Below are 26,032 nucleotides of genomic sequence, written 5' to 3' on the forward strand. Positions count from 1 at the left end.
CCAGACACCGGAGGAGGAAGGGTCCTATAGCACTGTAAAAAGACGGTTTACGATAGTAACGCTTAGGCTTCGAGAGTTTTCTGGGATTTTTAGGGGGTGTGGAAGGGAGGATTAACAAAATGAAACAAAGTATAGACCATAGCGCGAAATAGCGAAGACATTTTTGCTAATTTGTTTCGAATTAATGGCGAATTTTCGATCACTTCATGACCATGTCGTCACTCCTTGTTGAAGATGTAATGGACATACTTTTCTACCAATATTTCGTGACTTGGAAGATGTCAGCTGCTAAAATATTAAAATTCACTTCCAAGTGAACTTGAATAAATGAAATTTGAATTCAATCTAATCTGTGAGATGTTTTGCCCTGCATACTTTCATGCCCATTCCTAATAGAACACGTATAGCGTTTCCATTAGATTATTACATTTAGAAGTATGAATTCATGGATCATTTTGAAGAATAAAGGTAACAATGTAAGATGTTTTCTTTCTTTCTGAATGAGTACGTCTCGTGACTGTAAAGGTCTCAAAACCTTTTACAGATTGGTTAAGGCCATTTTTAGTTGATTTATTTGACGTTTGGTTTGTTTCTTTGTCTTTTGGTAAATTTTTGTGTGTTCCTCTTTTCTTAAGAACAACGAAAGTTAGTTAGTTAGCTGTAATGTGTTGGTTACTTCAATTTGTAAGCCTCTGTTCAAAGGCGACTGAGTTAGGTAACTACCTCAGTCTGTTGACGATGCAGAAAATAAAATGGAAGCGTAGACATTGAATGCCTAAAAAATGAAATTCGTAAATGTAGCTGGTGAGTGTGAACACTAGGCATCTTACTGCAACAATTGTTTGCATTTCTCCACTATAGTAGTGTTACCAGATGGAGCGATTATATGGTCTTGTTTTGAACACGCGCTTCTCATTTATGAAATGATCCAATTTTCAGGTGAAAGCGTTGTCTGAATGAGCCCCTCTTCCCCGTACTCACATCCCTTGCACTGACTATGTCGATATTTCCCTGTTGTGCATGGACATAAAAATGGGGTACAAATCATATCAGTGTTAAGGTATATAGTGTGATGTTCTTACATCTTACATCTTTAGAAAGATAACAATTACCACCGATCGTGAAACATTGATACCATTTTATTGAGATCTACATTAGGATCTTGCGATGAGATGTTGCAGACTAGTAGTGCTCGGTATATCCAATATACATTTCTTAAATGCAATAAATTTGTCCTGATATACAGAGGTTATGAGGTTTTCTGTTTATATACAAATATATTTCGCATATTGTATGCAACTACTGTGGCTGTATTTAAATATCTTATAGCCCTGCCTCATATTTTTACATTATTCACTAGCTAATCACTTTTCTATATCTAATTAGGCATAACCATCTTATCATTAAAAGAATTTGTTCAATTAATGCAAATGTAATGAAAAACATTGTTTCTTTCATCATCTAATGAGAGGAAACTGACAGGAAATAACAAAATTACTCTGTACACTGCTTTATACTTCTGAATCATTAAGTGCCGAAAGAGCTACCAAGTTCACTGATACGTAATAATCACTGCATATTATTCATGAACAGTGATATGCAAGTATCGTGACGTTAAAATATCATATTTAAGCATAAATTTGTAAATGCTATAGTTCGATGTTGCGGACATCATTTGTTATCCTTCAATACTTAACAAAGCAGAAAGCGTTATACTTACCCGTGTGCAACAAAATCACAGTTCATTTGGAATGATCTGAGAGGAGGGAAGATTGTTGTACTTACAGATTGTACAGCATAAATATACATTCAATATATTAAGAGTAAGCAAGATTTCTGAACATTAAGACCTTGTTTGACCACGAAGAATGTTGCGAGTTTAGTATTTGTTGATATTTGGCAATTTTGTTATTGCGTGATCATCCTCCAATGTATTATTTGACTGGTTAATGTCATCAAAGCGGCTCATGCGACTTAGGTATTCGAAATCCGAAAGCAATAGTCGGAGATCCTAGAAAAGTGTGAGTGAAACCTTCATATGAGGGGTTTAGATTTCATATGTTTTGAAAATTGTATTTCTGTGTGTATACTCTTCTCTTCAACGAACTGTGTCATGGCCGTCAACGAAACTCAACAAGAGATGGAGCTGTTTTCCGTCGACGATAAACATTTGAAAATCGTCGCCACCGTCAGTTATGTCCTTATTTCAGTCTTCGGCATCGCTGGGAATGGGCTAGTCTTGACCGTTGTTGTCTCTGTTCCAGCACTCAGAAATATAACCAACCTCTTTATAGCCAACCAATCTCTCGCCGATCTTGTGAGTTCCATTTTATTATCGTCGTCGTTTTTATTGCCTCCCATTGATATGTCAGGCATAGGGTACAGCCATAATCGATTAGCGACGTTTATATGTGTTATTTGGCAAAGTCGTTTCCTCTATTGGGCAAGTCTGAAGGTATCGACCGCTAACTTAGTTGTTTTGACACTTGAGAGGTTCTTTGCCGTGGTCTATCCCTACACCTACCGCGAAAGAATGAATTTTAGACGAGCGGTGACTTTATCTCTGAGCGTTTGGGTCATTGGATTGTTAGTCGAAATACCATGGGCATCTTTGTATTCCGTTTCGGACGGAATCTGTAAACATGGAGAAAGAAGTGAATTCTCGACGTATTTCTTCGCCTGGTTTGTATTTCTTTATACGGTTGTCATACCTTGTAGCCTAATGGTATTCGTTTACATATCGATATTAAGGAAACTACAACACAAAAGGAGTCAGGTAGACGTCATAGGGCCAGCAATGCCAACGTTTTTAACCGGTAACACAACGGCTGAAACGATGCGTCATAGACAGGCCTCGGAGAGGAATGATACCACGGAACAACTTATGCGGAGGAGAAGCACTAAGCAACGCGCAAGAAGAAATATTATGGTAACAATGCTAACGGTGTGCCTGTTCTATACTGTTTGCGTTACACCTAATCAAGTTTACTTTTTTCTTGTCAATGTTGGGGCACCTCAGAAGTTGCCTAATATTTTACATGTTGCCACCGTGTTGTTGTACTCTGCGAATATGTGCATTAATCCATTCATATACGCTTGCAAATACAAAAAGTTTCAGATGGGATTTCGGGTACTGTTCTGTAAGTCTAGAACACAATTAATTATTCAGTAGCTTTTGAAAACACTTCAATTGTATGTTGGTAACCATGTACAGCCATAATTGGATAAGGTGATAAGTAATAGGTTTAGGGTCACGCTAAGATAAACACAAGCTAGCACGATACAAATGATTGATGTTAGTCTGTGCACTTTTACTAGCCACACGCAGAGCTTTCATATTCGGTAAACAGTGCCCAAAGTTAAGACAAGTAGAACGGAATGAGAATTAGAGAGCTCAATGTGTTATAATGATGTCAATGTTTCCAGTTTCCTGCTAAATATTTGAAAAAAACATCAGTTAAATTAGCAAGTATCATGGATGTTCGTATGTTGCTGAAACAGAATAAAAGTATATTATTCGTATTTAAGAAATTTTACAAGATCGTCTGGATACTTTTATGGAGTATAATCATATTTAAATTATATTGTTACGGTGGTGTTGATGTCTGCTCTTAAAGACGAATCTAGCGGACAAAATGAAACTACTTGTCGGAGGTGAGAAATATATCAAATGTGACAGGTATGATGGCATGATTCCGAGAAATCAAGACAGCAGAACAAACATAGAAGCTTATCAAAAATATTTTATGTTAATTCTTAGTGATGATGTATTGTTGAAACCAATATTTCCGTGGCCCAAAGGAAATGTTTTTTAGAAGAAGAAAAAAGTCGACTAAGAATAACCTAAAAATCTATATTTTTTACATTGTCAGTTGCTTGAAGCAATGTATTAAAGTATGATTGCTAGAATACAGATGGATGAAGTTGGTTGTTCCGATTAGTGACTGAATTGATGTAAATTACAAACACAATGGAAAGAGCTCTATCAATAGAAATAATAAGGTATACTTCTTCTGAAGCGAATGAAATATATAACTCCATTAAATGAATATACCTGATATTTATTCCAATGATTGCTCTAATACACTTAATATTTCAACAGAATGAGGCCGAGGTGACGCACACGCTTTTAAGTGTGGCACTGACGTAAATATATTGTAATCGTAAAGAGGCTTAATGGATTTGAAATGTACAAATGCTAACAATTCAAAAGTCAATCTAAATATCTTATATAACTGAACACGACCTTGTTGCTTTTCCTTAAAGTATGGTAAAATAAACTCCTTATATTAAAATTCTGGTGGCTAAGTTTGATTGCCAGTCAACCTTCAGGCTGGAACTTCCTGGCGGTTGTCTTAATGGTTATATCAAAACCACATCCTCATCAAGCACTTTGCTTGATGAATTATATTTTGTGAATACGCCTGAGAGCAGAGGAGTGAGGGATATGTTATCATGGCAATGAAACTGAAATTGTTTGTTGTTTCATTATAATATTGCCGTTATGCATTTGATGGTATTAACAGCTAAGCAAGTTATGAATAGGAATAAGTTCCTGTAAACTATGCCACCTGGCCCCAAGGTGGATCACGTGAATTAGCCCCTTTTCTTGCGTTTTTGTTCTAATTGTCGCTAGATATACAATGTATTGGTTATTTTGGACATTGCTGACCGTACAGTTTACTCATTATTTGCAAGTTTAGCAGTTTATTGATTATTAATTACTCTGTTGAGTTGGTTGATCTACAGTTTATAAATTATTAATCAATCTGCTGACTGGATTGATCTAACGTTTATTGATTATTAAGTACTCTGCTGACTGGATTGATCTAGGTTTGATTGATTATTAATTAATCTGCTGACTGGGTTGATCCACAGTTTATTGATTATTAATTAATCTGCTGACTGTAATCATCTATAGTTTATTGATTATTAATTAATCTGCTGACTGTAATCATCTAGTTTATTGATTATTAATAACTCTGCTGACTGGATTGATCTATAGTTTTTGGATTATTAACTAATCTGCTGACTTAATTGCAGTTTATTGATTATTAATTCATCTGCTGACTGGATTGATCTACAGTTTATTGATTAATTATTAATCTGGTGACTAAATTTCATTTTATTTATTATTAATTAATATGCTGACTGGGTTGATCTACAGTTTATTGATTATTATTTAATCTGGTGACTAAATTGCAGTTTATTGATTATTAATTAATCTGCTGACCGGATTGATCTACAGTTTATTGATTATTGGCTACCCTGCTGAACTGATCCCCTGTTTATTGATTGTTGGTTCCTCTGATGACTGGATTGGTGGTCTATGAACATGAATATTAGCATGAAGTTTGAAATTGAAGATATCTGGATATTGACCATGTGAAATAAAGCTTATTAAACTAATCTAAATCTGTCATTGTTTCTTCTGTTCTTGAGAAGAATAATATGCAGTTTAGTAGTCGGTCTACTTATAGATTAATTGATGATTTAGATGTACTGAACTAAATCGACAACGACTATTGCGTTATTCTTGAAAAAACCTGAAATAATATTTAACCTTGGAAACCCTTGGAAGTAAAAACAGATGTTTTTTTCATGTACAGTATAAGCATAATCAAGTGATTCACGTATTGCACAAATTATTATGAAAAGTACAAGCTGTCTAGCGAGGCTAGCGTAACTTTCATTAACATCTTATATGAAACAAAATATATATATGGAAAAAAAATTGATACTTTCTCCAGAAATGCACAAATACACATATGATACTTTTACTGCTCAACAATTAACATTATAATCTCCCAACCTTTTGATTTTTCCCGTGATGAAAGTGTTTAATTAAGTCGTTCAAGTAAAATCTTCAAGGAGTCCTTGTTTGGTATCTGGTACTACAAATGTAAAAGAAACCTCGCTCCCGTCCATCCAATACATGCTACAATTCTTGTGACATGTAATTAAATGAACAATTAAGCAGCGGCTCTGTCTGAACAAGAAGAAATTAATATCACCACACATGCATTAGTGTTACATGTTGGATGGTATTTCCACACAGTCGAAGCAGACATTTGCGTATCATTTTAATAGAAAAATGTTGATGGCTTTCCTTTTAAGAAGCATTCTCGGTTGCTTTGAAATGATGTTAATAAAGGATACAAAAGACAGTGACAGTGCTATAAATATATTACTTACTTTGAAAGAAAACAAGTAAGACTGTCTGACTCATGCAACAAATTATTGCTTTGGGGTTTTGCAAAAAGCTGGCTTAATATTTAGGACAGCCCAAAGCAAGTTTGGGAGCAAACAAGATTGGAAGAAGCTGGGTCGTGTTGATAAAAGCCACTGCTGAAACAAACGATATAAGGTCTAACCAACTTCTCATGATATTAATTTCCAAGTTTAATCCTATTTCTATGCAGTAATAAGGTCTCACACATATGCAAAGAAGTAAGCTAAAAAGTAACATCCTTGAGACTGGAAACATCAGGTGGTGAACTTGGTAATAAAGTTGTGCATTGTGAATCCTTGTGAAAAATCTGAAATAAATCAATGCAGTAATTAATCATTAACTATTATAAACTACTCCCTTTCGCTGCAGCATGTCGTTTGATGAAGTGAGTAGCCATACATGCCGTAAAAATGAGTGTTTATTTGTCACCAATGTAGTGCTATGATCTGTTGAACAATATTATTTATCATAGTATTAAAGTGAAGATCACTGCCTGTAGTACTGATAGCAGATACATTCAAATTAATCCATTGCAACCTTTGGGCTTATATAAACAGACAAACGTTCTGGCACAGTGCCTGTAGTTTAGTGGTAGGCATCATGTTAGTGTCATCTCCATCATTGACAGGCGCATTAAAAATAATTTAAGCCATACTTACCAAATTGGAATTGGCTTTTGTAAGTGATAATTGAAGAGCAATTAATGTTGTAAGGTAGACGAGGAAGTGCCAACGTATGTTGAATCACATGGTGTTACATAGTAACACTTTCAAAACATTGGTTTGTGTATATTCGATTGAGTGTGGATTCCTGAACATGTCACAAACTACATAACTGTTCAACAATAATTGCATACTTTCTAACATTCCAATCAGGTACAAAATTTGCAAAATGTGGTAATGGATAAAGGAGGTGTTCCGGAGAGTCACGAGGGAAATTTAAGTTCCTTCTTATTGGCAGCACCAACCCCCCCCCCCTCCCTACCCCCACACACACACACAAGAAAACTTCAGGATATATACATGATATATTCCAGACGAGAGTCAAGATTTTGGTAATGGAATTATTATTGCAGGTTTTCATTATGATAGCCCTTCTACATCCCCTTTCCTTTTCTTCTCTTTCCAACCCAACCCTCTTCTCCTGAAGCACCGCCAATAATGTGGAAGCAAAAAAGAGGGCGTGAGCATGTTGTGAAACATGATACTGTTGTACAGGCTTGTTGAAAGTAAACAAACTCTTGATTTTGCTAACAGATTCCAGTACCACATCCCGAAAAAACATTCTGAGCTTTCACTTAAACTGTGATTTTCGCCGACGGGCAGTAATTGATCTCCCCGTACATGTTTTACTCCTGCCAAAAGTGCGCGAGAGATGACACCTATAATACCTAAAAGCACTCGCGCAGTAGCGAAACAACATGGTGCCTGTATCTGAGTTAACGCTACCTCAGTCTAAGATTCGGATGGGGGCCGGGGGCTGCAAATATTCCCTACTGAGGACTGGACGTGGTATGAAAACAAACACGGTTTGGATGGTTGTGTGTTAGTAACGACGAGGCTTGAATCTTGAATGTGTATAAGAGACGAATACAAAACAGATACAAAAATACGACCAGAATGGTCGAAGCCAGGGCTACTGCCAAACCGAACGATTCAGAACGGGAGCGAAGACTGATCAACATGTCTCGAGATCTGATACACGTGACCTGTAATAGTAACGTCACTGTTCACATCAAAAGCAGATGTGGCTAAAACAGTGACATGTAGCCTAGATAAATAGAGGGCAACAGATATGATGACCAATGACATCACAATATAAATGCATTATATATATGTAAATACGCCCTCATTTTGTGCAGTTCATTCCCACCTGTATATATGTTATATATGTTCAAAGTTCATTGCGGTCGTCGGGATGTCTGCTACACATTGCATATCTTCATCTTATCAACTAGTTATAACGTGCTGGATAAAGGTGAATGTTTTTATCCCTATAGCGATTTTAATACACAGATAACATAATTTATGTGTATCACCATATAGGCAAGTTTAAATGTAGTTTATCTAGTAAAGAGTTGACCTATATTATAACCATGATGTAACGAAGAGCGGATCTTATATCTTAAACTGTGAGTGTATCGATTGGTAATCTAAGCGAGGGACCTGCAAGGGGTTCGTAAGCACAAACGTATTGTAACGATATCAAATTCTTTGATACTCATCGTAGATAATCCGACAAACACAAACCAACACTCTCCTAGGGCATGTACGGAGCGAAAATGACATTTGGAAGTAACCCCGCCCCCTTTTTCCACAAAGATCTCTCCTCTACCAAGAAAATAATCAGGTAAAAGGTCGTTACTCACAGGATTATTACGTCTCACAGTCACTTTATGAAGTGATACTATTAATTCGAGTAATGCACACATTAATGCACTCTGCCACGTAATGCCCATATTCTAAACCTTCAAAAACTCGCATAATGTTAACTTGATTACCAAATCTGTCTTAAGGGAGGTAACAAGTGGTATTGCTTTAGTTCAACTTACTAGTTTCGTACCACTCGAAGTATGCATCTTGTATGCATCTTGCGCGTGGTAAAGATTATTCACCGGCTTTTGACAATGAAAGATAAGTTGTTTACTTAGCTAATCGTATCCCGTCTGACGTCTCTGTGCTTCTTTATCAATCACAATACTATATCATCGTTTACATGCAACAGCTTTGATAACTTATCATCTTCTGATATAACTCTTTTTTTTTCAAAGGATGTCACCATTACCTGAATTCTAAACGCCTAACATTAGCCATGTTGACGAAATAGTGTAAGTTGGTTGAGTTTGTGTAAGTTATTTAAAGCAAATTGAATTTAATATGCTTGACACTGTATGTCAGCCTCAGGGAGAATTCTAAACGCCTGACAGTATAGCCATGTTGACGAAATAGTGTAGGCTGGTATTGTTTGTGATAGTTATGAAAAACCAAATTGATTTAATATGCTTGACACTGTATGTCAGCCTGAGGTGATTTCTAACCGCCTAACAGTATAGCCATGTTGACGAAATAGTGTAGGCTGGTATAGTTTGTGATAGTTATGAAAATCCAAATTGAATTTAATATGCTTGACACTGTATGTCAGCCTGTGGTGATTTCTAACCGCCTAACAGTATAGCCATGTTGACGAAATAGTGCAGGCTGGTATAGTTTGTGATAGTTATGAAAAAGAAAATTTAATTTAATATGCTTGACACTATGTCAGCCTGAGGTGAATTCTTAACGCCTAACAGTATAGCCATGTTGACGAAATAGTGTAAGCTAGTATATAAGCTTGTGTAAGCTGGTGCAGTTATTAAAAACAAATTGAATTTAATATGCCTGACATTGCCATATAAACTTGTTCAGGGTACAGGTTATCATAGCGTTATTGACAGTTAAATGTATAAACTTAAGCTATCTTTAAAGAAGAATAACTCCTTTATCTGTAGCTATGCTGGAAATAAAATGTTATGTTTTTGTTCATCACACAACGAGGATTTACATGAATTATTAGTACAAATACAAAAGAACAGAATATATAAATGGCATACATGTTTTTAATTGCACGATATCAGTGTGTTGGTTACCTATAGATACATGCTGTATTAAGCAAACCCTTGGCTTTCCTCAATCACTAATGTATTCGGCACTGCTTGCAGTTAACATCGGCAAATTGTTAGGCTGCCATCTTGTTTTGTGATTTGTGTATGAGTGGTCGTCTGCAGGTCGTGCATGGTTTTACATGTAAATTAATCACGTGATGACATAGGCTAAGCTCGCCTGTGATCTTGTATATCAATAGAGCTACATTGTGTATTGATCTATGTTATAGGGCCAGTAACCATATTCGTGAGATTGCAATGGTCATATTATAAACATATTTGGCCTCAAATGCTCCCAGCTCTGATGTTATATACCCAGCAGAGACTTATTATCACATTTGTAAGCTACATAAAGAAACATCGGAGCTCGGATTATTCCAAGAAGGACATTATTAATAAGGTTATATAGAGTACATAACAGCTGCCTCGGGTACACTGAATAAGGGAACTCTGCACTACGATATGTCGTAGTGTATCAAACGCTAACATTTACTTGCAAAAACTACTGCCGTTGTGTTTAAACTATAATGTTATCATCAAGGTTTGTACTTCAATTTTTATTTTGACCTGTGTCTTTGCATAAAGACTAAATCACAATTTCCTCATTGTGATATGGACATAATGTTGTAATCACAGAGCTTACCACACACCCTGCCCCCGCCCCCCCTTCCGCCCCGCCCCCTCCCCCCCCCAAAAAAAAATAACACGAACAACGTAGCAGAGCCTGCATTCTAATTGTCCTTTCACTTTTAAGGATTATTCCATAGTGATTTAAAAAGTGAACCGATATTGACATTTACTCTGTGCACGGTTTGATTACTTCAATTAGCTGACAAATACAGCTGAGGGCAAACTGCGAAATATAAATCACATCTAGAAGGAAATTGGAAAGGTTAAAAGAAGACAAATCGTTTCACTGCACTTTATGAGTTCAGAGACCAATTAAAAAAGCGGAACGATTGCGCCAGTCGCATGCATGCTACCAATATATGGTCTCTCTCTCTCCACCAGTGTGTGTGTGGGTTCTTTTTCTTTCTTCCTCCTTTTCTTTTTCTTTTTATAATAAATGTCCAGAAATTTCGTTAGCGACGACGGAGTGTTTAGCTACATTAACTTACCGAGCCTAACGAATGCGCAATCTAGTAAACGTTTAAGGTTAGCGTATGAATAATTTCCTGATATTTGACAGATTGATGGTCCATCGAGAACCATATGGGTGACAATCTTTAAGGGATGAAAGTTTACTTGATTTACTGATTGTGAAGTACATACATTGTATCATGTAACTATCCAAAGCATAGATGAAAGAAAACGAAATTAAACGTACAAACTCTGTGGACTTATGTATGGGGTAGGAGAAGATGTTGTTTACAGGGTCGTTTCGATGTTATAATTGCCACCATACATGCGGGAACGCTGGTATGGAACTTAAGGTATTGAGCGAATGTTACCTGCTAATGATTAACAGCCATGGAACCATTAACTCGGTTTATTCACGAACAACTTTCTAGAACGAATACTTTATTCGTATTTCGGCGATTTTGAACCAATATGTAATTAGAGTATTGTAAATCTCCATAGGCCTACCATTCATTTTCACACCATTTGAAGCATTTCATCAGAGAGTCTCGGGCAGGTTTGAATCAGTCATATTTACTTAATATCTGGATCTGCAGGTCTAAAATGCTTGTGCATGCCATCAAAATATTAAGTTATCTTTGGCCCAGTATTTCTCAAAGTCAATTACTGAGTCCTATAGCCGTCTTATGTGAGAATGAGAAGTTGTTGAACCCGTTGCAATTGATAGAGTGTGCAGGGTCCTGCTAGCAAACATAGTAGAGAGGAAGTGAACCGGAAGTTGCACAATGTGCCGTCAGGTAAAACGATGCACGACGTTACTAACATTGACCAGTGAGTCATATCAAGCTAGCAGCAGTGAGCATACGTGTTGCAAGCAGGACTGTGCTTAGCCCTGTATGCATGGACTGAGGTTATGTACATTTCTCCCTGGTAATAGAACAGTATGCATCACACATACAGTAACCAAAGATTATTAAACCGAACTAAGGCCTTTATTGAAGCTTTCATTGCAACAATGGTAGCTCAGGAGACAAGCCAACAGCGCTTGCGCGAATCATGGAAACGTGAACCAAGCCTGGCTTGTCTCCAAAATGTGGAACAGAGGGGATACGATCATCAAAAGATATTAATGAATCGCAACAGTGATTCATATTTCAACTACAAATTGATGAGGGAATAAATGTGATAAGTGCTCTGCTCTTATGGACCGTGGTTGATGGTGGAACTATAATTAAAATGATAACCTGGAGCAATATGTGTGGTTGCTGCAGGGGTGAGGGGGCTGCTAGTGCAATATACCTCCCCCTCCCCTCAACTAACGCTGTACAACACGTTGTACACCAACATGTCTAAATCAAACAACAAAGTTAATGATCATTTGCTTGTATGATTATATTGTCAAAATTGCCCGATATACTTACATATATTCCCTTTTACCTTATTACCTTAACAAAATTATCCCATACCTTGCCAAAAACAGTAATTTAATTTAGAACACATATCGTTTTTGAAGCACGTGAATTGATAATAACCACAATGACCCAAACTAGCATTCATCATTCGTGTATTCTTACGTAACAATATCCACCACCCTCCTACCAGACAACGGGACGATAAATTCAAATCAGTTACATTTTCACAAAATTCTTAACGTCTGAAAGCGGTGAAACAACCTTCCACCTTGACGTTTGATTGAACACTGCAGCTAGTCCATTTGGTAATATCATGGAATACTGAACTGTAGTGTGATTTGGATGTAGAAGCCCAGGTATCCATGTAATTATTGGTTCCATATATTACATTTGATACATTTGTGAGCGAAAAATAAACTTCAATATAGCAACCACAGCAACATCAAATTGACAATCATGGTCTCACTCCTCAGGTTAGGTGTCCGCTGAAACTTAAGAAACAATTATTGTCACAAGATTATAAATGAAACAAATGAAGAAAACTTTGTGTAAACCATTATGAAACAGTTCTGAATAGCTTTGATAAATGCTACTGTCCTGTAAACGACAGCTACAGAAATCTAACGACGAAAACTTATGGTCATATAACAGCTATCGAGCGATAACACGACAGTACGGTAATACTACAGTAATGCTACAACAAATAGGCAGTCCATGAAATCGCAGATCTCATCTCAAACCTTGGCACAAATAAACGTGCATACAAACAAGGCTGTTACTAAAGTACGTCCTCATGAGTGCAACACTTTCATTTATTTTATCGTTTGGAATTTAAATAGAAGCAATCAATATTACCTACCGGAATATCCTTGACTTGAAACTTGAAATTATTTAACCCCACATTTGAGGTCATTTACATGCACAAGTTTGCCTAAATTTGATCTTTACCTCATTTGGTCACGTGACATCTATGGTAATCTAGTTGTGTTTGAAAATTTCAGCCATATTGTTTTTTGGGTATGTGTAATGGCCAATTACATGCTTTGACCTTCTATGAATACGTGACACACATAGAGTACGTGATGCCTTTCTTGTGATTGAAGTATTGAAACATATTATTATTTTGGTATAACTAATGGCCACAATGTTTTTTTTTTTATGTGGCATTTATCATATGGCCCGACCTTAATCATATGACGTCATTAATCATGCAAACCCTGCACCATATACCCATGCACATACCCACCAAGTTTGTCGACAAGTTTGATCTCTTAACGCATTTATCACGTGACGGACCTTTGCCATTTTACATTAAATAATGTGCTGCAAGCTTGCAGAGTCCGATATCCCACATAAGTATGAGGTTTTCGGCCGTTTTGTCACTTTCGAACGCTATTAATGGTCAAACATCTAGAAATGAGAAGATACAAAAATCCTATACTTTCATTCTAAACAATGTTTACAATAACACTGCACATAATGATACATTGATAATACCGTAAACCTGTACTGAGGGCGCAACGTACTCACAGTACAGTAAAGCTTCACTAGTATTATAATATTAAGTAATTGCTGCCAAGACATTACGATACGATTATATGATGCATGACCGTCTACATGTATAAACATATATATATATAAAAAGACTGTTGGGTAACCTAGAGGGGAAAATGTAGGTTTTTAATAAAGCGATATTCCAATTAAGTAGCTATGCAGAGAACTGAAGAGATAGCACGAGTAAAGAGAGGGTTGAAAGTAACAGAGAAAGACTGTACTTTGCCGCGGAGCTGAAGGCGATCTCCCTGTCGTTTACACTTTGCACTGGTCTGTAATTATCTTCAATTTCAGGACTCTGAGCATCGCCTTCGTGTAAATTTCGGAGAATTTCCATCTAAACAAAATCAAAAGGAAAGTTTAAAAGTGTTACGTGATAAAATCTTAATTTGTCCACCCCTTTCTCATACTCAAAGAATGAGTTATCATGAAAATGCGCTCCATTCCACATCACAGTAATCAACGTAAAGATTCAACCCATGACGGGTTAAACACATAATGGGTACTCTTTATGAAACCATAGAACTGATATAGGAACAAGAAAGAGCGTAGCAGCGCAATCGCTACACTGCAGTTAGCATACCACAGCACAAACACACATCAGTAGAGAAAGCAATATATCTCAAATTAACATATCTCTGATGTCACGCATTAACCTTTATTGTACTTCATTGCACTTGACTTTTGCACTTGTGTGCCTTTTTGAGAAGAAGAATTGCAACTGGATCATTAGATGAAGTAGTTTCAGGTGGTGGAATTCTGAAATCCCTGACAAGGCTTCAACCAATATAAAGGAATGGTTGTACATAAGTGTACCTTTCAATGAGATCTTTAATGTTTGTTGGTAAAGATCGATGTACAATTTCCAGGACACCCGTTCCCTTCGTGTTGCCAGTACAGCAACCACTGGAGAGGATGGGAGGGGCGGGGGGGGGGGTGTTTTTCGCATACTAAGGGACACCTACAGTATGGAACTACCACCAGACAATTTAAGGTAAAGTAAAGGATCCCTTTCATTTCCACCTACTTGAGCATGAAATGTAGTCTATTACTACAAATGACCCAATGTAACCATACATAGGCCATCATTAAAATTGTAAACAATTTGTACTTGTTGTCTACGAAATAGAAGCATTTAGGATACTTTCGTGGGAGATTGCCCTTTATCATCCTCACAAAGTACTACTAAACGAAATAATATATAAATGTACATTACACAGACCTAACGCTACGAGGCGTCTGCATATTAAGTTTACACTAACCTGGTCAGCAGATATCGAAATGCTATCTTCAAATACGGTCCAAACAACAACCTCATTGCACGTAGGTGTGGTCAATGAACCAAGGTACCGGAAGTACCTAGTTACGTCCTTAGGAAGCATGTCGGCGACTGATATAGTGTTATTACTTGGAATTTCCGTGGTGTTACCTGTCAAAAAGACAAACGTTTTAGTGATTAGTTGACTGTCCCAATAAATGGAAATATCCCCTATCCAGAAGCTGATACACTCAAGATTTAACTGTGCGCCACATTGTGTCACTCTGGCCCTCTCGCCCTACAACACTGTACTCAATCTCTACCCTTCACCACTACACCTCTCTACTCACCCTCTACCCTTACCACTACACCTCTCTATTCACTCTCTACCATTCACCACTACACCTCTCTACTCACCCTCTACCCTTCACCACTAAACCTCTCTACTAACCCTCTACCCTTACCACTACACTGCTGTACTCACCCTCTACACTTCACCACTAAACCTCTCTACTAACCCTCTACCCTTACCACTACGCCTCTCTACTCACCCTCTACCCTTCACCACTAAACCTCACTACTAACCCTCTACCCTTACCACTACACCTCTCTACTCACCCTCTACCCTTTACCACTACACCTCTCTACTCACCCTCTACCCTTTACCACTACACCTCTCTACTCACCCTCTACCCTTCACCACTAAACCTCACTACTAACCCTCTACCCTTATTCACTACACCTCGCTACTCACCCTCTACCCTTCACCACTAAACCTCACTACTAACCCTCTACCCTTACCACTACACCTCTCTACTCACCCTCTACCCTTTACCACTACACCTCTCTACTAACCCTCTACCCTTACCACTACACCTCTCTACTCACCCTCTACCCTTTACCACTACACCTCTCTACTCACCCTCTACCCTTCACCACTAAACCTCACTACTAACCCTCTACCCTTATTCACTACACCTCGCTACTCACCCTCTACCCTTCACCACTAAACCTCACTACTAACCCTCTACCCTTACCACTACACCTCTCTACTCACCCTCTACCCTTTACCACTACACCTCTCTACTAACCCTCTACCCTTACCACTACACCTCTCTACTCACCCTCTACCCTTTACCACTACACCTCTCTACTCACTCTCTACCCTTCAACACTAAACCTCTCAACTCACCCTCCACCCTTCACCACTACACCCATCAACTCACCCTCTACGCTTCACTACTACACCTCTGAACTCACCCTCTACACTTCACTACTACACCTCTGTACTCACTCTATATCCTTAACACTACACCTCTCTATTCAACCTTGACCCTTCACCACTACACCTCCCTACTCACCATCTACCCTCCACTACTACACCTCTGTTTTCTCTATCCTTAACCTCTACACCTCTCTATTCACCCTCTATCATTAACACTACACCTCTCTACTCACCCTCTACCCTTCACCACTATACCTCTGAACTCACTCTCTACACTTCACCGCTACACCTTGTACTCTCTATCCTTACCACTACACCGCTCTATTCACCCTCTACCCTAACCACTACACCTCTCTAATCACCCTGTACTCCTCACTACTACACCTCTGTACTCACTCTCTACCCTTCAACACTAAACCTCTCAACTCACCCTCTACCCTTCACCACTACACCCATCAACTCACCCTCTACCCTTCACGACTATACCTCTGTACTTACCCTCTACCCTTCACTACTACACCTCTGTACTCTCTATCCTCAACCACTACACCTCTCTATTCACCCTCTACCCTTAACCACTACACCTCTCAACTCACCCTCTACCCTTCACCACTACACCCATCAAGTCACCCTCTACCCTTCACGACTATACCTCTGTACTTACCCTCTACCCTTCACTACTACACCTCTGTACTCTCTATCCTCAACCACTACACCTCTCTATTCACCCTCTACCCTTAACAACTACACCTCTCTATTCACTCTCTACCCTTAACCACTACACCTCTCTACTCACCCTCTACCCTTACAACTACACCTCTCTATCCTTTACCACTACACCGCTGTACTCACTCTCTACCCTTACCACTACTTCTCTCTACCCTTCACCACTACACCTCTCTACTCACCATCTACTCTTCACTACTACACCTCTGTACTCACTCTCTACCTTTCACCACTACACCTCTTAACTCACCCTCTACCCTTACCACTACACCTCTCTATCCTTCACCACTACACCTCTCTACTCACCATCTACTCTTCACTACTACACCTCTGTACTCTCTCTCCTTAACCACTACACCTCTCTATTCACCTTCTACCCTTCAACACTACACCTCTCTATCCTTCACCACTACACCTCTGTACTCACTCTCTACATTATACCACTACACCTCTTAACTCACCCTCTACCCTTCACCATCAAACCTCTCAACTTGCCCTCTACCCTTTACCACTTCACCCATCAACTCACCCTCTACCCTTCACCACTATACCTCGCTACTCACCATCTACTCTTCACTACTACACCTCTGTACTCACTCTCTACCTTTCACCACTACACCTCTTAACTCACCCTCTACCCTTCACCAGCAAACCTCTCAACTTGCCCTCTACCCTTTACCACTTCACCCATCAACTCACCCTCTACCCTTCACCACTATACCTCGCTACTCACCATCTACTCTTCACTACTACACCTCTGTACTCACTCTCTACCTTTCACCACTACACCTCTTAACTCACCCTCTACCCTTACCACTACACCTCTCTATCCTTCACCACTACACCTCTCTACTCACCATCTACTCTTCACTACTACACCTCTGTACTCGCTCTCTACATTTCACCACTACACCTCTTAACTCACCCTCTACCCTTCACCACTATACCTCGCTACTCACCATCTACCCTTCACTACTACACCTCTGTACTCTCTCTCCTTAACCACTACACCTCTCTATTCACCTTCTACCCTTCAACACTACACCTCTCTATCCTTCACCACTACACCTCTGTACTCACTCTCTACATTATACCACTACACCTCTTAACTCACCCTCTACCCTTCACCATCAAACCTCTCAACTTGCCCTCTACCCTTTACCACTTCACCCATTAACTCACCCTCTACCCTTCACCACTACACCTCTCTACTCACCCTCTACCCTTACCACTACTTCTCCCTACTCACCCTCTACCCTTTACCACTATACCTCTCTACTTACCCTTCACCACTATAGTACCTATGTACTCACTCTCTAGTCTCTACCCTTCACCTCTATACTCACTATCTACCATTCACCAATGCACATTTGTACTTATTTCTACCATGCGTGATGAAATTTTTAATTTCCAAAGGAGCCGCGTAATGTTCCTAGACAACATTTATATATTACGTCTGAATTATTGACCGTGTAGGTTGGAGAGTATTACTGAGTTAAATTTTAAAACCATTTAATAATTATTTCTACTTTTAATTAATTCTCTATGCATGGTAGTTACCTTGCTAACATATTACGTATACATTTCTTTTATGATCTAGTTCTATAACATAGTGCTGGCATTTAAGACACCTTTGCCTGCGTACCGGTCAGTGCCTATACAAAGCAATGTTCTATATCAAACTTCCGCTTCGCGGTTGGAGCCGAAACTAATGGTATTAAGGATGCGAGACAAGAATAAGAACAAGATTCAAATCCTTGTCGGCATAACGAAGTAAGTAATCCACCGCGAAATGTAGCTACTTCCCAATGTTTTAAATTGACATCCAAACACTCATTTTTACCCGTCCTGCCTGATTTCTGGGATCAATAAAAAATACATCTTTGATCTATTTTCTAATCTGTTTTAATCCTTGTTGATTGCAGCGTTCAAACAAATGTCTGAACTTGCAAAGACCCTCGCATATAATGATAGGGGTTTACATTTGAGATATTAGGATCGTCTGTAGAACACTGTTCATATTTTATCAAATGCCCGCTATATGTGAAAAAATATTAATAAATTCTGTAATAATTTAGAAAGCCAGATTGCTTTTTGATTTCTTGCCACATAATTTACTCCAAATTCCACATATCTGACTAACGTTGAGCGATTGAGTTAAATTTGCCAAAGAATTAAATGAGAACCAGAAAAATAAAGCCATTTCTTGCCACATAATTTGCTCCAAATTCCACATATGTGACTAATGTACAGCCAGTGAGTTAAATTTGTCCAAGAATTATATGAGAACTAGAAAATAAAAGCAGGAATCTCTATTTCTTATTTGTAGCTCTCTATTGTTGGCATCAACCAATCAATTCACATGTAAGGATTTAGAGTATAGGATATTTAGCCCTAAATGTTTCAATATCCGGAAAACCTGAACAGTCTTCCTAGGTGAAATATAGACACATGAATGTATGAACAAATGGACAGTTTCTTTTACCAACTTTGAATTAGCATATTAGCCCTGCCAGCAACCATCCCTTTTAATAAATAATAATACATATACATACATATATATACATATATATGGTATATATATATATTTAAATCTATATAGATCTATATATCTATAGATAGATAGACTGACTTTTGACTTGCACCAATTTCAATAGGATTCTTGCACTCACCAAGCTGGATCTAAATACTAAGTATGAAGTTCATGGAAGATGTACTTCTGGAGTACACATTCAGACATACACACGTCATCACCGTAGCACAGATTCCTTCTGCCAACGGCAAGGATTCTAAAAGGATCATCATCTTCGAATCATGCTCCAATAAATGTAATAATTTAACCTCAATTTTGAAAATATCTAAATCTGATGTCGAGCTTTTAATAAGTGTCATGTTTATATTGGAGCTTTAGCCATACGTCAACGATACAGACTGTGCCTCCCCAATTATAATCTATAACAGAGCCGTATACAGAGATCCGGCTCTGATCAATAATAATAAAGGGCGCTCTCCTATCTGTCCTGTCGAGTTCCGCAAAACTAGGCAAGGTGACTTTATATGAGTTGGAGTAGTATAAACAAGTTCATTTGTCATTCATTGTTGCAGATTAGATCATTGTAAACATACGTCCAAAGTTTCAAACCAAACTAATTGTTTTACGGACTTCACCTTGTGTTTTCTACAACGGATTTTCGTTTGAACAAGTGAAACCTCAACTAGTGAACCAACTCGTCTGTAGTTTCACATAGGTGTTCGCATCCTTGTGAACACTGTCACACACAGTTATGACCGACAAGACAGCGTACTGCTCCATCAGAGGCGTACCTACGTGGATAAGGGGCAGGGGACTTGTGCCATCCCCCACCCCAATGGTCACAGCCGCCCCAAGAATGGAAAAATAATAGTAAAAAAAGGAATGAGACGTTGGGCGTCATTGGGAAATTCAAACCTGAAGTCCCCATGACCATGCTGCCCCATCCCCCACCCTCCCCCAATGAAAGTCTAGCTACGCCCCTGGCTGCATTGAAATGTAACGTATATGAAGTGCGACACGCAGAACTACTATAGTAGTTCTAAGCAAATATACTTATAAGGCTGGTCTTATTTACATATAAGACTCAAGGTGCGGGAATTTGATCCCAACCAATTCAAAACAAACGTCTAATTCACGAACCAAAAACTGTACACTCAGATAGTGCTATGATGTAACTTTAATATGCCACGTAAATTAAGGGTAAGGTATGGGGATGGGGATGAGCATTTGATAATAAATAGAAGGTACACTAACCCTCATACGGTACATCCTTTGCCAATTCAAACACCTCCGCGAGTGCCTCATTTGATTCCCCAACCTGAAAATGAAGTACAATATATATAAGACGATGATGGCATAATAGGCTTTCTAGATTATGTCGATCTGAATCAATATTAAGCAAATGAATTGTGACGTCATTACCTCAATAAGGACTCCTAATACAGCGAGATCGTCATCATCACCATTGGCTACGGCTGCGCCTAAATCATCAAATGTATCCTTGTGGTGGACAATGTGCATCTAAGACAAAACAAAATTAAGAGCTTGCATGGAGTTAAGGTGATAACTTCAGAAGCTGGAGGGAGGGAACGAGGGAAGGGGAGAGTCGGTAGGGGTGGTGAAACGTTTCGAGCCCGCTATCCATTACCCACATCTGCATCACATGTGCACATGCGATGTATATAGTTGCATTCTCTCAGGATAGTAGAAAAGGTTGTTCACAGTACAAATTTAGATTAGTAGTGTCAACTGCGGTACAAATTATACTATACAATGGCTACTGTGAACTATTTTCTTAGTCACTGTTGTGTCGTCGATGCTATGTTAACTATGATATATTTACTGAGTTATGTCTACTGTGCCGTGTCTACTATGTTATGTCTACTGTGCTGTGTCTACTGTGTTGAATATAACGTTGTGTATAAACTGTGTGGTGTCTACTGTGTTGTGTCTGCTTGTGATATGTGACAGCTGCTTGTGATGTGTCTACTGTGTTGTATCTCCTGTGTTGTTTCTAATGTGGTGTGTCTACCATATTTTGCCTACTGTGCTGTGTCTACTGTGCCGTGTCTACTGTGTCGTGTCTCTTATGTTATGTCTACTGTGTTGTATCTACTGTGCTGTGTCTCCTGTGTTGTTTCCAATGCAATTGTGTCTACTATATTGTGTCTACTGTGTTATGCCTACCGTACCGTGTCTACTGCATTGTGTCTACTGTTTTGTGTCTTTTGCGTTGTGTCTACTGTATTGAGTCTACAGTGTTGTGTCGACTGTGTTTTGTCTTTTGTGTTGTGTCTACAGTGTTGAGTCTACTGTGTTGTGTATACTACGCTGTGTCTACTGCATTGTGTCTACTGCATTGTGTTTACTGTTTTGCGTCTTTTGCGTTGTGTCTACTGTATTGAGTCTACAGTGTTGTGTCTAGTGTGTTCTGTCTTCTATGTTGTGTCTACAGTGTTGAGTCTACCGTGTTGTGTCAACTGTGTTGTGTGTACTGTATTGAGTCTACTGTGCTATACCTACTGTGCTTGTCTACTGTGTTGTGTCTAGTGTGTTGTGTCTACTGCATTGTGTCTATTGAATTGAGTCTAGTGTGTTGTGTCTTCTGTGCCGTGTTAACTACGTTGTGTCTACTACGTTGTGTATACTGTATACTGACTATTGAGTCTACTGTGCTGTGCCTACTGTGCTTTCTCTACTGTGTTGTGTCTACTATATTGTGTTTACTATGTTGTGTCTACTGTGTTGTGTCTTCTGTGTTGTGTCTTCTGTGTTGTGTCTACTGTGTTGTGTCTACCGTATTGAGTCTAATGTGCTGTGCCTACTGTGCTTTCTCTATTGTGTTGTGTCTACTGTGTTGTGTATACTATGTTGAGTCTACTGTGTTGAGTCTACTGTGTTGTATCTACTGTGTAGTGTCCTCTGTGTTGAGTCTACTGTGTTGAGTCTGCTGTGTTGAGTCTACTGTGTTGTGTCTACTGTGTTGTGTCTACTTTATTGAGTCTAATGTGCTGTGTCTACTGTGTTGCGTATGCTGTCAAATAAGATGCATAGCCGATTTATTAGCATAGTGGACTACAAAATTTAAATGGGCTCAAGATCAGCTGATGCTTATTTACTGAAGGAAGTACTGGACTGGTTTCTTAGCAAAAAGACGTCGAGCTGGCGTTTTAGGCTGGTAGCGCACAATACCGTTAGGTGTGAATTCTGTTGCAACAAGACCCTGAATGCTCACCTCCGCTGCGTACATCTGGTCGTCTACTGTATGTTCTGATCCTTGGGTGTCGACACTACCCCAATGAAAATGAAACTGCACGGCTTTGTATCCCGTGGTGAGCCCGCCACCACTCGTATGATAATTGCCATCTAGATTCACAGTCACTACGATTCGTATCAAAATAAATCAAGTTTGTATTGATTTGTTTCATGACGTATATTAGGTAAAATTCGTAACCTTTCACCTTTTAATCTACAACTTTTATTCCATCTCGTGCTACTCTTCATATATAGGCTATGATAAGCTATGTAAGACAGTCTCATGAGACTAAGAAGTTACATCCCAAATCCCAAATGTTATAGTACGTCATCGGTTATTTGAGTTCATACCCTTGACATCTGACACAAGAAAAATAAACAAGATTAGTACAGGTTAAAAGGACTTAAATATTTGCAAACTTCTGTCATTTCAAATATTCTTTATTTCTGAATACGAACAATTTTAGCATTGACATCTAACATAAGAAAAATTAGTACAGGTTAAAAGGACATTCATTTTTACAAACTTCTGTCATTTCAAAAAAAATTATATTTCTGAATACTATTTTAACGCTTACTCGACATTGTATGTTTGTTTGTAGGTGAGTACTATTTGCAGGTTTTTAGCTATATATATATATATATATATATATATATATATATATATATATATATATATATATATATATATATATACATACATGAATGACCATTGTTGGTTATGGAAGAAGCTTGTCCGCTATTCTCATCATTTAAGCTAAATCCTGACAGTTTCCAGTCCTCAAAGTCCTTCAAAACAACATCTTTAGTGTTGATATTTATCGGGGACTGAGAGGAACCTCCACAGTAGCTGCCCTCAAGATCAGCCCAGTGATCCGGACCTGTGAACAAGAAACAAACATCCATGGGCGTCAATCCTGGAGGGGGGCATAAGGACACCCCCCCCCCCCCACACACACACACTGTTTGAGATAGGGGGAATTATAATATCAAATGTCCCCCTAGTTGTGCACATTTTAAACCACTTAGTTAAGTCACTTACGTATACTGGGTCATTATTTGTTACAACTATACCTCCCTATGTAAACAAACAGATCGACGGGAATTTTGTGACTTTCTGTACATGAATGATGGACTTGTACCGCATACGCTGTCCAAATTGGATCATTTGCTATGCCACAAGCACGCGATACACCTTCCATCTAACACACACTATATACATGCACAGTATAGGACTATTATAGAAAAATTATAGCAAAATAATAATAACAAAAATAATTAAAATAAAAAATTAATTAAAAGGCAGACATGATTCTCGCCAGCCCGTTTATAGTAAATGATGCGCCATGTTTGATTTTGTTGGTACCCGCCCGGTTTGAAAGCTGACTGTCTACGTACAGATGTCGGATCCATTAGACTATGTACGTACGTAACATCACGTACTCGCTACAAACAACACACCACAGCACATGTTTATTATGGCGGGCCATCAGTCTCAAATCATGGGAGATCGACTTATACCGATTTAAATCGACATATACCAGTTTCCCTCGACTTATACCAGTTTCATTCTACATATCATCGATTTAAATCGACATATACCAGTTTACTTCGACATATCATCGATTTATATTACTTATCATCGATTTAAATCGATGATAAGTAAAATAAATCGATGATATGTAGAATGAAACTGGTATATGTCGATTTAAATCGATGATATGTCGAAGTAAACTGGTATATGTCGATTTAAATCGATGATAAGTAAAATAAATCGATGATATGTCGAAGGAAACTGGTATATGTCGATTTAAATCGATATGTAGAATGAAACTGGTATATGTCAATTTAAATCGACATATACCAGTTTCATTCTACATATCATCGATTTATTTTACTTATCATCGATTTAAATCGATGATAAGTAAAATAAATCGATGATATGTCGAAGTAAACTGGTATATGTCGATTTAAATCGATGATATGTAGAATGAAACTGGTATATGTCGATTTAAATCGACATATACCAGTTTCATTCTACATATCATCGATTTATTTTACTTATCATCGATTTAAATCGATGATATGTAAAATAAATCGATGATATGTCCATTTAAATCGACATCTACCAGTTTAAATCGATGATATGTCGAATTAAATCGGTAGAAGTCAATTTCCTTGGACTTATACCAGTTTCTAGCGTCTCAAATTGACATATACCTATTTAAATCGACATATCATCGATTTAGCTCATTAACATATTCCAAATCCCGATTTCGGTGATGATTGACATGTGGAGATACATCACGTGTAGTCACCTGACAAGGCGGGCGAATAATTGAAAATAAACACGAGCACAGTGGAATGCATGATTTGAGCTTGAATACTGTAACTGTTAAACCCCATGGGTATATATTTAGCTACATTAAAACGTAACCTTACAGTAGGCCTCACTGCAGAACAATATCATCTTTGTTTATGGTGTAACTGGAGTAGGTAATTGCATCTGTGTACGTACTGTGGGCCTATTGAGTTGCATGTGTATTCCTATACTATAGCGTCACGTGTCTGAAAAGACAAGCCCAGTTTGCATTGAGATAATTGCACGTCACGGACATATCAGTTTTTTCAGCCTTTTTGTTACACCGAAATCTTTTGCAAGTAATTGTTCATAATTACCATTGACATAACCATGATGAACACCCTTGCTAGCTTCGTAATTTTGGAACTATTAAACTATTCGCCCGCCTTGTCAGGTGACTACACGTGATGTATCTCCACATGTCAATCATCACCGAAATCGGGATTTGGAATATGTTAATGAGCTAAATCGATGATATGTCGATTTAAATAGGTATATGTCAATTTGAGACGCTAGAAACTGGTATAAGTTCACGGAAATTGACTTCTACCGATTTAATGCGACATATCATCGATTTAAACTGGTAGATGTCGATTTAAATGGACATATCATCGATTTATTTTACATATCATCGATTTAAATCGATGATAAGTAAAATAAATCGATGATATGTAGAATGAAACTGGTATATGTCGATTTAAACTGACATATACCAGTTTCATTTTACATATCATCGATTTAAATCGACATATACC

General features: G+C 38.2%; 2 protein-coding genes and 1 long non-coding RNA gene across 5 annotated transcripts in view; 1 reads left to right on the forward strand and 2 right to left on the reverse strand.

Annotated features, from left to right (window-relative positions):
• The first annotated feature begins 242 nt into the window (after positions 1 to 242).
• On the forward strand, positions 243 to 13,609 carry LOC139981007 (RYamide receptor-like). Its single transcript, XM_071993103.1, has one exon. The coding sequence runs from the start codon at positions 2,039 to 2,041 to the stop codon at positions 3,170 to 3,172; it is 1,134 nt and encodes a 377-aa protein (XP_071849204.1). The 5' UTR covers positions 243 to 2,038; the 3' UTR covers positions 3,173 to 13,609.
• LOC139981009 (carbonic anhydrase 2-like) overlaps positions 12,327 to 26,032 on the reverse strand; it is a 41,011-nt gene continuing 27,305 nt past the window's right edge. The window contains exons 3-9 of one of the 2 annotated variants that reach the window (XM_071993106.1): positions 23,617 to 23,796; positions 22,896 to 23,041; positions 21,083 to 21,181; positions 20,915 to 20,978; positions 15,181 to 15,347; positions 14,140 to 14,255; positions 12,327 to 13,774 (exon numbers count right to left, since the gene is read on the reverse strand). In XM_071993106.1, the coding sequence (XP_071849207.1) occupies positions 13,744 to 13,774; positions 14,140 to 14,255; positions 15,181 to 15,347; positions 20,915 to 20,978; positions 21,083 to 21,181; positions 22,896 to 23,041; positions 23,617 to 23,796 (803 nt within the window). In that variant the 3' untranslated portion in view covers positions 12,327 to 13,743. Of the gene's footprint in view, positions 14,256 to 15,180; positions 15,348 to 20,914; positions 20,979 to 21,082; positions 21,182 to 22,895; positions 23,042 to 23,616; positions 23,797 to 26,032 lie in introns of both variants that reach the window. The other variant, XM_071993105.1, reaches the window with a different exon arrangement.
• LOC139981013 (uncharacterized) lies at positions 15,932 to 20,582 on the reverse strand. Of its 2 annotated transcripts, none has more exons than XR_011797760.1 (3): positions 17,713 to 20,582; positions 16,053 to 17,455; positions 15,932 to 16,019 (listed from the first exon to the last, which is right to left on the reverse strand). It is a non-coding gene; the product is annotated as an uncharacterized lncRNA (long non-coding RNA). The 2 variants fall into 2 exon arrangements; XR_011797761.1 differs by having other exon boundaries at positions 15,973 to 17,455; positions 17,713 to 17,972; positions 18,007 to 20,582.

Source organism: Apostichopus japonicus, chromosome 15 (genome assembly GCF_037975245.1).
Source record: "Apostichopus japonicus isolate 1M-3 chromosome 15, ASM3797524v1, whole genome shotgun sequence".
Classification (NCBI taxonomy): domain Eukaryota; kingdom Metazoa; phylum Echinodermata; class Holothuroidea; order Aspidochirotida; family Stichopodidae; genus Apostichopus; species Apostichopus japonicus.